The sequence below is a fragment of the Struthio camelus genome, chromosome 24 (genome assembly GCF_040807025.1).
Source record: "Struthio camelus isolate bStrCam1 chromosome 24, bStrCam1.hap1, whole genome shotgun sequence".
Classification (NCBI taxonomy): domain Eukaryota; kingdom Metazoa; phylum Chordata; class Aves; order Struthioniformes; family Struthionidae; genus Struthio; species Struthio camelus.
The window spans coordinates 3,566,920-3,584,435 of NC_090965.1; the positions used below are offsets into that span (position 1 = coordinate 3,566,920).

Sequence of the window (17,516 nt, forward strand, 5' to 3'; positions counted from 1 at the left end):
GCCTAACATGTTCACAAACACAGCCTGCATCCTCCCACCTTGTGACAGGAATTAGCACAAAAGCGCTCTTCTCCCTTCCAGCTTGGGAGCATTACTCTCCTAGGTGTTCATAAGCCAATCTGAGAGACAAACTCCACCAACCTGGCATTCCTGCAGAGGCTGAGTGCTGCAGAAGGTCGCTGAAGCGCTGCCACATGCTAGTGCTCCTACTGAGTGCTTGGTGACATAAAGCTGTGGGCTGGGATACCCATACGACAGCCTTTAATTGTTATGAGTAGTTCCTACAAGAGAGAGTTGTCATATTTACCCCAGATCCCCTGTTATGGGGAACGTGCTCTGCAGCATTTCATGACCACATCTGGGGAAGGACACACCACTGTGGAAAATGGAGAGGTGCCTTCTTTGCCTTCCAACACCCTTCTGCACAAACTGCTGCCTCTGTTTGCTGCACTCTAGGCCTGGCTCTTATATAGGCCTCTGCCTAGCAGTGACTCACAAGGGTGCTTGACCCACCCAATCAGGAGCCACCTGAAACAAAAGCCCCAACTCCCTCTGACCAGGGCAGCCCAGAGAGCTCGTTAGCAGCAGCCCCACCTAGCTAGAACTTCCCAGGAGAAGTTAAGTCAAGGCCCCCTGCAGTAGTCCTTGTCTAGCTCTCCCTTCCTGCTAGTAGCAAGCAACATCTAGTTCCTCGGGGGTCCCCAGAAAGCCTCCACAACTTCCAACAAGGCCCCCAAAAGGCCCAGGAAGAGCCCAGACACTGCTGCGCAAACTGCTGTGTGTGTTCGCTGCCTCTGTCTGCTGCACTCACATGCATACGGGCCCACATTGAGCTCTACGGGCCTGTACAGGCCCATGTCTAGCTTGTACTGGTCCAGGCCAGCCTCTACGGGCTCCTGTGGGCCCACACTGAACTCTATGGGCCTGTACAAGCCCATGTCAAGCTCATATGGGTGCGTGCCAGTCTCTATGGGTTCGTGACACTGTCTCCCATCACATCCTCGTAGGTAAACTCAGGAAGTGTGGGTTAGATGAGTGGACGGTGAGGTGGATTGAGAACTGGCTAGAGAGCAGAGTTCAGAGAGTTGTGGTCAGTGCTGCAGAGTCTAGTTGGAGGCCTGTGGCTAGCGGTGTCCCCCGGGGGTCAGTCCTGGGTCCAGTCTTGTTCAATGTATTCCTCAATGACCTGGAGGAAGGGACAGAGTGCACTCTCAGCAAGTTTGCTGAGGATACTAAACTGGGGGGAGTGGCTGACGCACCAGAAGGCTGTGCTGCCATTCCGAGGGACCTGGACAGGCTGGAGAGGTGGGCAGAGAGGAACCTCATGAAGTTCAACAAAGGCAAGTGCAGGGTCCTGCACCTAGGCAGGAATAACCCCAGGCACCAGGACAGGCTGGGGGTTGACCTGCTGGAAAGCAGCTCTGCCGAGAAGGACCTGGGAGTGCTGGTGGACCACAAGTTAAGCATGAGCCAGCAATGGGCCCTGGTGGCCAAGAAGGCCAATGGGATCCTGGGGTGCATTAGGCAGAGTGTTGCCAGCAGGTGGAGGGAGGTGATCCATCCTGCCCCTCTCCTCAGCCCTGGTGAGGCCTCACCTGGAGGACTGTGTCCAGTTCTGGGCTCCCCAGTACAAGAGAGACATGGCACTCCTGGAGAGAGTCTAACGGAGGGCTACCAAGATGATGAGGGGGCTGGAGCACCTCTCCTCTGAAGAAAGACTGCAAGAGCTGGGCCTGTCTAGCCTGGAGAAGAGAAGACACATCAATGTGTACAAGTATCTGAAGAGGGGGGTGTCGAGAGGATGAGGCCAGACTCTTCTCTGTGGTGCTCAGTGACAGGACAAGAGGCAATGGGCAGAAACTGAACCACAGGAAGTTCATCTGAACCTGAGGAAAAGCTTCTTTACTGTGAGGGTGACTGAGCACTAGAAGAGGTTGCCCAGAGAGGTGGTGGAGTCTCCTTCCCTGGAGATATTCAAAACCCATCTGGACGTGATCCTGGGCAATATGCTCTAGAGGACCCTGCTTGAGCAGGGAGGTTGGACTAGATGATCTCCAGAGGTCCCTTCCAACCTAAACCATTCTGTGATTCTGAGCCAAGCTTGTAAAGGCCCACACAGGGCTCTATGGGCTCATATGGGCCCACATTAATCTCTATGGACTCGTACAGACCTGTGCCAAGCTCATACGGGCCCGTGGCAGACCCTACAGGCTTGTACGGGCCCACTTAGGGCTCTCCGGGCTTTTACGGGCCTGTGTTGAACTCCATGGGCTTGTACGGGCCCACGTCAAGCTTGTATGGGCCCATGCCAGGTCCTACCAGCTTGCATGGGCCTGTGTCTGGCTCTACCGATTCATACTGGCTTGCACCAAGCCCTACGGGCTTGTACAAGGACGTGCCAAGGACTCTATGGGCTCGTGCAGGCCCAAACCAAGCTCTACAGGCTTGTACGGGCTTTTGCTGAGCTCATATGGGCCCGCACCAGGCCCTACAGTCTTGTATGGGCCTGTCCCACCTCCACGGGCTGGAACAGGGATCAGCAATGGAGATGGAATTGGCATTCAACAACTGGCTGGGCTTCCATCTCCAAAATAAACACTTGCTCATGATAGATTTTACTGAAATAAGGTTTAATTTCATAACTTACTGTTGCCATGTCTGTATAACACTCTACAAAATATAATCAAGAACAGCATTTCAGCCCCACATAAATGTTTGACTGGCTGTATGAGAATTCAATGACTTTAAGTCTGATGTTGATTCTCCTGCCTTCTATGATGGCAGCTTGAAAGTAGCTTTGGTGCTAAGGCTGCAATGTTATTCCTTTGGGAAGTCATTATACATTGTTGCTTTCCAGTCTCATTCTCCACTCAGTGATGGCATCTCCCAGGCATGGCTGAGGTTCTCTGGTGGTATCACAAACATGAAAGATTTTAACCTCTTCTTCCATTATGCAAAAATATTCCAGGGATGTCACAAGGTAGGGGCAATTAGATTTCAAAGATGATACTAATGTGGAGGTTTAAGACCTCTACATCCTTTTCTATAGCACTTGCTATAGCAGTTTCTTAAAGTACAGCATTGATCTGCCCACACAAATACAACTGGTACTAGATTTCCATTCACTCCTGTCAATGCATTTTCACTGCCAGTAGTGCTGTCCTGTGTTAGCCTAGCCTGAGAATTTATCTCACGCTCAGGTAAAAATAACTGACAGTGTTTAAAATGCAGACAGATACTCTATTCAACTTAGAGGTTAAAGCAAACAATATGCTTAGCTGCTACTGGTAGTGGAATTCATGCAGAACTGCTTCTAGCAGAATTGTGAAACCTGCCAAGGATTACATGGAATCTAAAATGACTGCTGTGGATTAGAAATCCACAAGCCAAAAGGTCAGCTTCATAGAGCTACAGTGTCAAGAAATGTTCTTGTGACTGTCTGACAGCAGCTGGGTGGTATGACAGAAGTTATCTCACACGTGATCTCCATGGAAAGTTTCATTTTGGCCAAATCTTTTTTCCTCTCATCTTCTACGTTCTTGAAGCTTCTTATGTATTTTAAAAGTCATAGTGGAAAACCATGATCATTATGAAAAGATACAATTCCCTGAAAGCTTTTTTTCCATTTTGACTACAGTGCAGCACCATGCTCAAAATACAACTACTGGATCAGAAAAATAAAACACTCAGACTATCATGCACATCTGAAAATAGATACATAGCTTTCGTGTAGAGCCAGTTCACAGTGAAAACTTTCTCGTTTTCACAGGAGTGCAGAGATGTTTTCAGGAAGGTCATGCTACAGGGAGGAGTCTGAAAATAAGAGGAGAAAATCAGCTCAATATCGTAATGAGGGAGATAGTCTGAAAGCTATGCTAGAAGGAGGACCTGAAATGTTACAAGGCAGAAAAAAACAATGCGTGAAAAAGGATTACAGGGATTTAATTGACCACTCATAATTCCTCCGCTCATTTTTCCACTCACATAATCCCACTGAGGTGTCCCAAATTGCATTAAGAGAGAGTATTCGACTCAAAGTTAAGGATATTTCATGAAGAACAGAGTAGATACTACCTTATTAAATGAAGATGGGATATTTCTTTCTAAAGGATTTGCTAAAGGTCAACTAAAACCTCTGGGCTCATGTAGAAATCAAGTCTTTTTTTAGATTTACGTTTCAATTTCCATTTTTGTCTTTCACACTTGATCACTAATAGATTAAAAATTCAGTAGTCCAAATGCACAGTGCCTCATAGGAGAAACTTTCTGTCTGTAAAGCCCTATGGCAACCATTTTAAGGCATCTTGGCAGCAATGACAAATCTTAATGTCACATGATGAATTAAAGGCATTAAAGATTGTTACCTTTAATGGTGAGGAAAGCTTTGCTGAATGCACGGCCCAGTTCATTGGTGGCCTCTACCATATATTCTCCTTCATCATTTTTTGCAACACCTAGGATCACCAGGGAGCAGACACCAAAGACATTTGTGCACAAATAGTTAGGATCCTTGGACAGGTCCCTGCCATCCTTATACCATGTGATCTTCGGTGGTGGATGGCCTGCAACTGCACAGCTCATATGGCACTCTGTCCCAGTGGTCACCACATGAGGCTTCAACTGGACGAGGAATCTTGGGGATTGATTTAGATTAACTTCCCTGTATTCTGGTTGTTTGACTTGAAATTCAGCTGTTAAATAAAAACAAACAAAAAACAGCGACATACAAACATAAACTCAGATACTGCTTCATGGGGACAGAAGTCAGACTAAAGGAGTGATTTTCAACTGTGACTTTTAACAATGGCATTCTATGTTGCAAACTGCACAACATGCCATGCACCTGTGAATTGTAATTTGTGGTTTATTCTCAAATTGATCAAATTTTAACCTTTAAGACAGAAACTTTGGTTTCTACAAAACTTTAAGCCTCAGATTTTGCTGGAAATTCATTCTGTGATGAATTGTGTGTGATATAACTGCTGGAAATAAAGGATCTATCTGACTGCAGAGAGGACAAACCCTAAGAAATTCCTGTTTGGCAAGGAAGGCATCTCTATGCACGCTCATTCTAGGCAACGAAATGTTCACAGGAAGAGAGACCTATTTCAGGAGCCTGTACTAAAGCCATTAAAAGGAACAAAGCATCACAGCATGGGTACATTGATAGCTATTTGTAAAAGCTGTTTTACCCTTTTCTTTTCGAAGTCTCCATGGCTGTACAGTTTCAGACGGACCACTGGCTCCTAAGTAATTTTTTGCCATAACCCTAAAGTAGTAGTCCCGGCCTGGGATAAGTTTGGTGAACGTGAACTTGTTGGTGTAGATCAGGTCACCCACCACTTGCCACAAGCTCTTCTGTGATTCACGTATCAGGACCGTGTAGTAGAGATTACTTTCCCATTTCTCAGATGCTGATGGCTCCCAGGTCACTGTCACTGTATTTGGCACGTTCTCTTCCAATTCAATAGGTCCAGGGGACTGTGGGATATCTGTCAGATTAAGGCAAAAATACCAAAGAGGTAGGGAAAGTGGCACAGTAGGGAACCCTAAAATTTCTGAGGTCATCAGATATTCTAAGTCTAGGGACTGAGTAAACATCTCGGTCATTAGAAGGGACAAAATTTGAATCTTCCTCCTTCAGATGCGCATGAACTTCTCCTGCATTATACCAGTAGCCCTGGGCCTCTTCTTCTTATGGATAGAGGCAGAAGATGAGGGCTGATACAGCTAAACTTTTTCACCTCTTACTGAGACAGCTTACAGAGTTTTTATGACTAGGACTACTACAGCCTGTTGCTGACTAATGTTACGCTGTTACAAAGAGCATAAACTGCTCTCCTGTGGTTTGCACTATCTAGCTTCATAACCTTATGTATTTAAGCAGAGTCATTCTGGTAAGGAGGTGTAATTTAAATCAGTAGACTCCTCTGTCCCATAGATATGGCCAGGTGATACCACAAAGTGGCTGGACTGAATCTCATGAAAAACTGTTTTCCTCAGTTCTTCCTGTGCCTGCACTGCTTAACTGAATCAGAGCTCACTGTGCTCAGCTAAGCTCCTCGCCTGCTGCCTACTTACCCCTGAATTTGCATATATAGATAGTAGTGATTGAGTTACCTGTAACTTGAACTTGGAAGCTGAATGCTTCTTTATTCCTTGACCCATTCTGGAGCTCAACAGTGTAGGTGCCACTGTCAGAGAACTCAGCTGCTTCAATCAGCAGTTCGGTGGTGCTATGTTCGGTATTTATTGTGGCCCTTTTTGGTAGAGGAAGCCCATCCTTTAACCAGGTCACTACCGGATCCGGAGATGCCTATGAAGAGCAACATAGGTTACAGCCCACCTGTTCTGTCTCCAGTTTATGTCTTTACACCTTTAGCGTCATCAGTCCAGTGATATTTAGAAACACCTGAGCTGGATCTAAACAAATTAGATCCAAATAGAAGATTATGATAATAATGATGATAACCTGCTTCCAGTGCCTGAGCAACCCCCTTCAGAGCTAGGTCAGGTATCTCTGCAAACCATTATTTTGTTTCTTTAATTTTAACTTTTGCTTCTTTAATTTTTAACTCTTATAAAGAAACTAAAGTTCCTTTGTAACTTTTTTCTTTCTCTGTGTCCTATAAGAGTTCTGCTGTACTAAAGTGCTCAGGTACAACTATGTCAAACAAGGTGTTCAAGAACAACAGATAGTAACAGCAGTTACTATTTTGTACTTTTTAAAATATCTGCTGCTTTGGGAAAGAAAAAGGATCCTTAGTAGGGTATTTTTCTTATTATGCCATCTTTGGTCTTTATTCCCCAAGATAGCGCCTGAGCTGGAGGAAGGCCAGCAAACAGGCACACTTCGCCTTCATCAACCTCTTCCTGATATCCTAGGCCTTACCTGTATTGCTCCAAGCTTAGGTCAAAGCACATAGCATTTCTGTCAGTGCAAACCTATTTCTTAGGTAATATAAGTAAAGTGTTGCTGTTTAGTAAGTTGAATATAGTTAGTAGGATGTTGCTAGAAATCCTACCTTTGGGTCTTCCAAGGGAGTCAGGGGGAAATCAAGTGATGAATCTAAGTATGAGAGTTTAGTACCAGATGATGATAATATTGAATGCTGTCCATCCACCCATATCAAAGTGCCTTGTTTGCAGAGATTAATGATGGACCATAATCTCATAACCCTCTAATACCAAAAGTGACAGATGAATTGTCGTTGTTCTCCTCGTGCAGAAAGCATACAAAGTACAAGTAGCTTAAAGGATTTGCCCAGGATCTTGTAAAAATTCCATGCTAAGAAAAAGCAGCTCAGTTGACAAGTCTACTACTGGCTGCAGCGTAAAAACAGACAAGAATTTCTTACGAAGCCATTTGAAAACTTACTTCAAAGGGAATTGGCACTCGGATGGTTTTGCCTGCTCTTATAATCAGGAAGCTTTTCACGCTGTCATCTATTAGGAACCTGGGAGGAACTGGAAAAGACAGTGATTACAATCAAAAGTTATATGCTATGACAGAGTTATTGGCAGACAAACTCATATGCATGTGTCCAACACTCCTAAAGGCTTTCCAACAGTTGGCTTGTGGGCTATTGATAAAATCATAGTGGTATTGTAGAAAGAAAGCTCCTTGATTCAGCACTAGAGTTCCTTGCTAACTATTACACCTTTTAAATTTTACTACTATTTATCTACCACTATGATTAAACAAGGGGAATGATGTAAAAATACGTTCACATGATGTCACGACATCTCAATCATGGATAAAATGGCTCTTTGACACGCTTTACCCTGTCACATGGATGATATTCTACCTCAAATGATATTTAGGGAAAAGGAACTTGCAAAAGATGTTCATGAAAGAGACAGTCATGAGAACAGTTGAATTGAGAATATTTTTCGACAATCTCAAAAATTCTTTGTGCATTTGAGTTTTTCACGTGACCTAGCAAAACAGCAAGCTATGAACACTGAAAACCCCAAATGACATCCTCAGGAAACAGGCCTGAGTTTATTAAAAATACTTTTCACATAATGTTCTTTTTAAAATTTAAAACTATTTTTCTTTTCTTTTCACCAATATAATATACTATGGTATTTAACATTTTACTTTTTAATTATGCATTTTGCTTCTTTCTCTTGTTTCCATTCATTAACCTTTCAAATCTGATCTTTTGGAAAAGCTGAAGAACAAAAAGAAGAAAAAAGCACCTTATAAGTGACTATTTTGTATGTTTCAAATTTTCTCAACTTTTGGACAGTTATGAAGTGATAAGATTGCAGACTGTGGGATTCATTTCACCTGTTACAGTGAAGGCACTCTGTGTGAGAGGCAAAATATAAATCTGCGGAAAAATAAAATATTTGGAGTTCTTGTATCTTAATGAGTCCTTAACATGAGCTCACCACTCTGTGTATTGTACATTTATTGTCAGTTGAATCTTCAGATTTTCCTGGTGAAGTAACAAAACAAGAGCATACTCTAAAGGAGCAACATCGTACTTGTCCATCTGCTACAGTCTGGGACTTAAAAGAAGCTCTTGTCACAGTGACCCAAAGACTAAAAGACTGCAGTCAAAGTCTCCAGCAAAGTCGTCTGTGTTCTGTTACCTGTAGAAGGACCTTGTTCATTTTGAAAGCAGCCCACTCTGACTTACCAACAGGAGGAGCAGCTTCAGTGCAAGTTTGGAGCTCCGCAGCTTCTCCTAGGCCACTGTCATTGAGGGCTCTCACACGTAGGAAATATAACTGTTTGGCTTGCAGGCCTTTAACTGTGTACGTGGTTGTCTCTATAGGAAGAGCATTGCATTTGGTCCAGTTGAGGTTGTCATAAGATCGCATCTCTACCTCATAGCCTTTCACATCAACTCCATCTTTAGGTTCAGGTTTTCTCCATGTCAAGGTGATGCTACTGCTGTCATTGCTGGCCACTCTAAGGTCCCTCACTTGACCTGGAGGTTCTGAAATGAGAAATTTTATTTCAACTATTTTTTAGGACTTCTGTGCCCCCTTTTCAGTCATTTTCTGAGACCCTCAACACTTGCAGTGTGCTAGATATCCACCTTGCTATCTTGCCTCCAGTTTGTCCCAGTTCTTCAGAGCTGGATCCAGGTTCCTGCTCACAGCAATACTGCAGCACAATCTGCAATGCTCTTGCAGAGCTCTGCAACCCATCCTAAATACCCCTCCACATGGCACGTTGCTCACACACTGCACATTGCTCCTGCACAGGAGGTCTGCCACACCTTGACTTACTCATCCCACAAGAAATCCTTCCATTTCTTTCTCATGCTGACAGTGGATTCTCAGCCATGAAACAGGTCTCCAATTATTTGATTTTTGCCTTCACGTACTTTAAAAACCACTTTAAAACATTGCTTCTCCACAAACATCCCCAGTCTAAATCCTGCTTTAAGCATCCCTGAGCCAGAGAGATGGGGGCGGTTCACTTACTTGTGGAATCTCGAGCAAAGACAGGCTGTGATGGTGCACTGGCTTCTCCTACACCAGCAGCATTGACAGCTGCCACGCGAAATTCATACTGCAGCCCCATCTTGAGATTGGTCATTTTCAATTTCCTCTCTGCAGGAAGAAAAGCAGTGTGTTGGCTCAGGCGAGCAGTTCCCCAAGCAGTAAACAGTGACACAATGATGCTGGACTTCATGCCATGTAAAACTGCATACTACATAATTCTCAGGAGCTATGTATAAATGTTGTCTCCCTTTCCTCTGCCCTTCCTTGTCCTAGTGCATATGTACTTCTGGGATGTGTTCATTGTATTCCCTTGCAGATCAAACACCATCTGGGAGCTATTAAGTCAGAGAAAGGAAAAATACCGCTTCTCCTCATGGGATAATCCTAAACTCTTCTATACCAGATAAGAAGTCCTAGTCTGCACCTGGCAGATAATTAGCAGCTATAGTCAAAATACATTTTAGAGCATATACACATCACTTGGGTTTCTTTATGTCCCTTGCATTTATAAATTCCCATCTACCACATTTCCAGCACTAGGACTAAGGACAGCATTTCTATATGTGAAGTAAAGATTTTAGTCCTAGAAACTGAAAATGTCAGTTTATCCATAGTGGAGCCAAGTCCCAGGATGCAGCAGTGACCTTCTCTGCACTCCTCCCCAGCCATATGCTCACACACAATCTAGGTAATACCTCTCCTGAGAGTAATAAGAGATCATAACCCTCCTCCCAGGCTTTCAACTGTCTATGAACCAAGAACTGGCTTTGCTGTGATGCAGCTGTGTAACCTTGCCTCAGAACTCTGAGAAAATTGTTTAGTTGTGAGAAAGAGCGTAGACTACATAAGAAGGTAAAATTTCAGATGGGGTAACATGGATGAGATGGGGATAGTTAGCAGCTCAAGAATTCAAGAGGAAAAACACTGATGTGAAAAGGTATAAAATACTAAGCCGAAAGCAAGAGGTTAGAAGAAGGCAAATTCCCATCCAAGATCAACATATTACCTTGTAAGCCAGCCCTCTAAAAAAGGGAACTTTTTCCCTTTTTGAAGTTTTCCAGCTTGTTCCAGGGTTTAAGCTACCTACCTGCTACAGGCACATTGGTGACTGGCACCCAGATATTGGTACCCTTCTTGCGTTTTTGAACAATGTACCCCACAATTCGGGAACTGCCAGTTTTACGAGGTGCTTTCCAGGATATTGTGATGGTTTCCTTGCTGGCACTGATGATCTCAGGGGGATCTGGGGGACCAGGTGAAGCTAGAAAGAGATAGCATTTCATTATTAGCAGTTTTTTTCTTTGCAAGGCAAGGAAGCGCTCCAAGTAGTTTCTTCCTTCAGTTTCCCCAATATATTCATATGGACATGTTTTGAAGACCTGAACGAAAACTCAAGCTGTATATCCTATTTCCCACACAAACAGAATCCAGGAGTGTGGACCTCTTTTCCTAATGTTGCTTTCATGAATGACCTGCTGTCATCACCACCAAGAATTACACTGTCAGCCTACAAAGAAAAGTATGTACATTCTTATCCCATAGGGAAGTTCAGTGTTAATCTTGCTTTTAATGATAGAAATTGGGATAAGGATGGATTTTCTAATCCCTCTGCTAGAGCCCTCAAAATACAGCAACACTACTGAAGGGCACAGCAATGAAAAATTAGCAGAAAATTTTATCTTTGCAAAGAAAGGCTTGTAATTGTGCAAAGAAAGATGCAGATAGAATGAAATGAGAAAGAGATTTGAGATATTGCTCTCTTGTTAGTACTACATTCATGCTTGAAATAAAAACTTTTCTAATATTTTAATTCATTGGAGGACTCAAAGAATAGAATTGCTTATTTGGAAATCAGGGCTATGAAGTGATCATACTAAAAAGTGCTGTAGGCACTGAGAGACTCCTTTGCCTGTGGATTTAAGAAAAGGCCTTGCACGTTTACTTTGTAGCCACTCAAGAAGAAAGTTTCTTTGGTCTTGATGCATATTGCATTTCCCCCATTAACTTGTTTTAGAATTCAGATTGGAACAAAACCGAAAATTTAACACCGCCTCACTCAGCATCACCAAAGCCTACAAGAAGCTCCTAGTCCTGATATGAAATCTTCACAGGTTTGTTCAGCCATGATGCGGATTCACATCTGTAGCAACACCCAAAATGCAGCGAGTTTTCCTTGATATCAGCTTTAATAATGAATTTCCCACATGGTTGTAGAATGATTACAAAAATTCAAAAAACAGTTCTTCCTTACCTTTACTGACAGCCTTCACCTCATCTGATTCCAGTGCATCGCTGGTTCCCTCTGCATTCACAGCTCTCACCCTGAAGTAGTAGCTCATGTTTGGTTCTACTTTGTTGGTAGTGAAAGTGGTACAGCTTTTGGGGGTTTCTCCCAGAGTCACCCAGTCTTCCTTGCCTACTTGCTGCCTCTCAACAATATAGCTTTGTACTGGTTTGCCCCCATCATCCTTTGGGGGCTTCCACTGAATGGTGATGTCACTTGTGGAACTTTCTACAACTTTGATGGGTCCTGTGGGTTGCTGTGGCTTGTCTGAAAAGAGGAACACAACAACTGCAAGTTGGCTCTAGATCCAGACATGTTCTTGAGTTTGGAGCAATCATTGTCTCTTGCTCACCAGCTGGGAGAGCTGGTTTCAGCTAGAATGTACTCATAGTTGCAAAATGGGGCACAGGGGCTTGAATTGCCTCTTCCAACATCCACTCTTCTCCTAAGTTTTGTTAAGGGGTAAGAAGCCAGGTCCTTGTTCTTTGGGTTGATTATTCCCGTGAGCATTGTATCAAGTCAGCTCCCATATAAGGATGAATGTCTTTTCTGGACTTCCAAAAGAGTAGACATTTATGGTAGGGCTGAACTTGGCCTGGCTAATCTGTTTTTAGATATGCTTGTTGTCCATAGTCCTATCTTCCACAATCACCCAACATTCAAAATTCAACTGCTGAGGCTGTGCAAAACCACAATAAATTTGTGTCATCTTGTATTAAAGTGTAAGAAACATGTCAGCAAGCTTTTCCTGTGCCCTGATTTAGTGGATGATGGGAGAATTGATGTGGATGATGGGGATAGGAACTCATCTAAATCAAAATAATTCTAACTTAGGCTTTGCCTATTTCTCCCCAGAAGCGTATTTCTCTTTCTGAACCAACACATACTCAGACTTACCACATTATACTAGATGCAGCTGAGAAGCTTTCCTAAGCCTGTAACTGCTAGATGCAATATTACTGTTTTTCTGAAAAGCTTAAAATTAAACTGAAATTATTTCAGGATACAGAAATTTTTACAAAAATAACCTGTCATCCATAAAGCCTGCTAATCATTATGCCTAAGCCCACAAAAAGAAATATCTGAGTTTTAATAGCCTTTCATGGGCATATCTAAAATAGAGAACCAGATAGGATATTTAATTAGTATTTATCTTTGAGGAAAGAAGCTTATTATTGATTATTTATGTTTAAATTCCTTCAGTTTTCCAAGAGCAGTTTTACAGGACAAAAAGAAAGAGGATCAAGGAAGATGTGTAATTTAAAAGAGTAACAGTAATTTAACTGGATTGAAATGCTTTTTAAAACTAAGAATGATAACGTTAGAGATTTTACATAGTTACTTCAACCTATAGCAGAAGGTTGCACCTAAGTTGATATCAGGTATAAGGTTGGAACTTAACCTGCTTACCAGAACCTCTTACTAAACCTGCCAATGTCTATGGCTGTAGAGAACTCCAGCTGAAGTTAACTCAAAGCAAGCATGTTGTACGTGGTTTGCAGGTTTTAGAGTGCACACAAGCATTTCAGAGAACAGGCTGGGGAACACGCAAAGATGGAATAAAAAGAGTTGGAAGAAAGCATAGCTATGTGGACCTGTAGAACTGTCGGTCCTGCAAGGCACCCAGCAAGGCCCAGCCATGCCAAGTGACATGGACCATATCAATTTGGAGTCAGTATGCACCATAGCCAGTTACCACAGTCCTGGACTGCCATGGCTGCTTGCCAGATGATGTGCCTGGGTCTTCTTTGCCATGTGCTAATGGTATATGGGAAGATTTTGTAATAACTTGAAGTGCGGGCACAGTCAGCATCCCTTACTGTAAACATATCCCTTCAACCTTATCAAAGTCAATGTGAGGGCAAGAAATTCTGCAGTTCTAGAAAATGCTCAGTATACTTCTATTTGGATACTTCGGAAGAGAGGCAAAAATAGATGTTCCTGTGAGCAGCATTCATAAAACCCTTGCTCATCTCGAAATACACCGTAGCCCTAAAATAAGATGGTCATCAGTGCTACTAAGGCTCCCCTGCCTGAGCTCTACAATGAAAGCCACAGTGGATGCTATAGAGTTCTTACCTATTACCACAAGCTTTAGGTCGATCTCCAGGACTCCATGGTCATTCTTCAGCCTGACTTTGTAATCCCCACAGTCCTTTCTCTCACTGCTGGAGATGGACAACATGGTAAAGGTATCTGCTTTATCAACACGAATCCTTGTGTCATCTACTAGCTCCATTCTGTCCTTTAGCCACGTTGCTCTGATTGGCAGCTGGCCCTCAAAAGGGATTTTGATCTTTATTTTCTGCCCAGCCTTGGCCACAATAGGAACATTTGTTAGGTTTTTGAGGAGAACTTTGTCAACATGAGGAGGATCTACGCAGAAAACACAAGGTCATTAATAATTGCAATTCAAAGAGTATAAAGCTCACCTTGAAGGGAAGAACTTCTCTGTATTCATGGTTACTGTATATTCCAAACAATTTTTAATCTGGTTCTTTGGGGGCTTATGCAACCTGAATCAGTGATGTTCCTGATGAAGCAGATGATGCTTGGAGGCTCACAACATTCGGACCTTCTCCTTCACCTGCATGTAGTGTGTTTCATACACACAAATGCACTTAGCTATAGGATAATTGTCACAAAGTATTTATGGCATCATAAATTGGAGCAAATTTTTCACTAGAGCAAATTTTGTCCTGAATGCATAAGCTCATAGGCAGTACACTAAACCCACACAAGAATGAAGAATCTGGTTTGATGAAGTGTTATGTACTTGCCAAAACCTTTGAGTCAATGATAGGAGCTATTCAGGAAGACTCCCTGATTAAATTTGGAAGTACAAAATGCACCAATCTATATCAAAAACATCTCCCATATGTTTGTGGATTCTTTATTATAAAGCTGTCTTGATGACCAACTATAGAACTCACAGAAAATGTATTACATTTCAAGGACATCAAGGCTGGTGCATTGCATTAGGAACAGGAGTAATTTGAACAGACTCACCTTCAACAAAAATAGAAGCTTCAGTTTTTACACCTGCAGCTTCAAACTTATATTTTCCAGCATGAATATCTTCTACTTTGTTAATAATCAGTTTGTGGATTGAGCCTTCCTTTTCAAAAAGGACTCCATCCATGCTTTTTAACTACAAAGCAAAGCACAGAGACCTATTCTTAAAAAGAAAAAAAAAACCAACAATCCAAACTTTAACAGGACAGAAATCTTGGACGTATGACCTAACTCCTCTAAGGAATACTGACAAATAAATTTGAAATATAATTGAAAAGTTCCAGGAACGTCCTATGTGTTTGAAGCAACTATAACCAATTGCTGTGCCTGAGCCAGTCTGTTCACAACAGGAACAAGCACTGAAAACAGAGCAACTCCCAGAAAACAGCACCTTTTAGGAAACCTCAGCTATGCTTGCAACATTCCTCCACCATAACCTGTTATTAATGCACAAGAAACATCCTGCTATGGTCTAAATTGTTCAATAGCAATCATTTTCTGGGATTATTTGTCTGGTAACGTTGCATATTAGCACTAATGCACCAATATATTCCCCATAAAGCCTTGATTTAAAGTCCATTAAAGTAAATGAGAGATTTACCTTGAGCTACAATCCTAAAGTGTTAGGAATAATATCTCCACGCTCTCTCTTTCTATTCTTAATGCTAACTTTGGCCCATGCTTGAGCATGGCACCTCTGAACTCCTACAGTATCATCTGGATTCCACAGTCTATTCTCCTTTGTTGTTGGAATATGATATATATGTATATGCTTGACCTTACACATTGATTTGAAGAAGTATTCTTGCTGTTATGCATTTCTGAGGATTATGCCCTCAAACTGAAGATCCTTTGAAGATTCATCGTCACTTTTTGCATGTTTCTGTCACATATCAAGACATCCACATTTAAAGGAAAGACCTGCCCTATCTCCACCCGTGAAAAAAGGATGGAAAACACAAACCTTCCTGGTGTCAGCAAGAACAGAAATGCCTTGAAGCAGGAAGGAGGAAGAAACTTTGCTGGGTTTTTAATCAGGAATTTTAGTCTAAAGAGGCTCCTGCACAATTCTTCTGGAGCCATCCCAGACCACTGTAAGAACAGCAGAGGGAGGGACACCTTGACACACTACATGAGAGGTAAAGCCAAAAAGCAGAGCACCATTAACCAAGGAAAACAGTAGCTAGAGGATACCTACCTTTAATCCATCTTTAAACCAGGTTCCTTTCACTTCATCATTACTGACAGTGCAAGACAGCTCGGCTGGCTCCCCTTTCAGGACTCTGACATCTGCTAATGGTTTGTTGACACGACAGCGTGGTGCTGAAATTTCAGAAAAGAAAATGTGTAAAAGATGCTATCTCTGTGTTACACAAGAGCAGAGACTGCCAAAGAGAAATATATAAACAAAAAATGAACGCACAGGTGAGGAGAAAGCTTTTCAAAAAATATACTGTAGTCATGACAGGGTTTTGTACTAAGACGTTATGGGCCACCTGGCATAAACTCATTGCATTGGAGGACACGCCAACTGGCCTGTATTCAATACGGCACTTGTATCAACCTAACGGACAATGGATTAATCACAAATTGTATTATCCATCTAAAGATTTGCTATTTTAAGTCTATGCTAACTGTCTTGGCTCCCTCTACAGCCAGTGGGGGAAAAAAAGGCTCTTCCAGGACATGGATGTCCTATTTATTATTCTTTCCCATTCTTGTTCTTTTTCGCTGTGTTGACCAGACACAGGGCAGCTCAACTGGTCTCACTGAACAGCCTCAGTCACGCCATTTTCTACCACTTCCATTCTCTTTCTTCCTTCTCAAGCTCTTCCCCTTCAACATCTTCACTCCCTCTCAAATAAACAGTACGCCCCTATTTACCTTTTTCCATTTGCCCCAGTTTTCCTGATTTTACACCTTTATTTGTATTTATGTTATAGTTGCCTCAGAAATTTCTAACTTGGTCAGCAGTTCCATTAGGCTAGCATCCTCCTTTTAAATACATATAAAGTTTCTTATTTCTACCATTTCTCATATTATCATCTTGATACTGTAGCCATGGGTCAGGATTATACAGCTGCATACACATTATTCTCCTTTTCCTGCATGCAACACCTTATAATTTCTCATGTTAGAAGAGATAAGAGCTCTTTACATTAGGCCCAATGTGCACATTAATTCAATATAATGGGGCACAAACTGGTTTCCAGAACTGTTGAAAAATATAGTTCTTTGCAGTAGGTGTTAGAACAAATAAAGAGAAATGGCAAGTTTTAAATTGCAACAAAAACAAAGTAATACAGCCTATTCCTCAAAACTATATGGGAACTAATATGTTTGTGAAATGAAGCCTGTTGCATGTATGCTCTGAATCAATTATTTGAATGAACAGATAGCTTTACATAATTTAGATAAAGATAATTTAGATAAAGATAATTTAGATAAAGTTTTAGATAGAAGGATAGCACTCCATAATTATCTATCCATGTATGCTATATTGAAAATTGTATAATTAGATTAATAGACAAATCAACTCTATAATGATTATTCTATAATGAGTAGACAAATGATCTCTCAAGCTTCTTAGAAGGCACTCTCAAGCTTCTTAGAAGGAAAAGGATTACCTTTCATTTTACCACATTGAAATGAGTTGCAAAAGACCTTTAAAAAAATTTTTTTTAATTAAAATCCTGTCCTCTCTGAGCTCTGGAGTATAAGTCAGTCTCAATAGTCACTGGTAGAATTA

At 42.0% G+C, this 17,516-nt stretch overlaps 1 protein-coding gene across 1 annotated transcript in view; it reads right to left on the minus strand.

Annotated features, from left to right (window-relative positions):
* Positions 1 to 4,350: 4,350 nt before the first annotated feature.
* Positions 4,351 to 17,516, minus strand: part of IGFN1 (immunoglobulin like and fibronectin type III domain containing 1) — a 42,118-nt gene continuing 28,952 nt past the window's right edge. The window contains exons 15-25 of the mRNA XM_068918507.1: positions 15,966 to 16,090; positions 14,762 to 14,903; positions 13,832 to 14,128; positions 11,720 to 12,019; positions 10,556 to 10,729; positions 9,448 to 9,576; positions 8,652 to 8,954; positions 7,379 to 7,467; positions 6,121 to 6,316; positions 5,193 to 5,492; positions 4,351 to 4,691 (exon numbers count right to left, since the gene is read on the minus strand). Coding sequence (XP_068774608.1) covers positions 4,351 to 4,691; positions 5,193 to 5,492; positions 6,121 to 6,316; positions 7,379 to 7,467; positions 8,652 to 8,954; positions 9,448 to 9,576; positions 10,556 to 10,729; positions 11,720 to 12,019; positions 13,832 to 14,128; positions 14,762 to 14,903; positions 15,966 to 16,090 — 2,396 coding nt within the window. The remainder of the gene's footprint in view (positions 4,692 to 5,192; positions 5,493 to 6,120; positions 6,317 to 7,378; positions 7,468 to 8,651; positions 8,955 to 9,447; positions 9,577 to 10,555; positions 10,730 to 11,719; positions 12,020 to 13,831; positions 14,129 to 14,761; positions 14,904 to 15,965; positions 16,091 to 17,516) is intronic.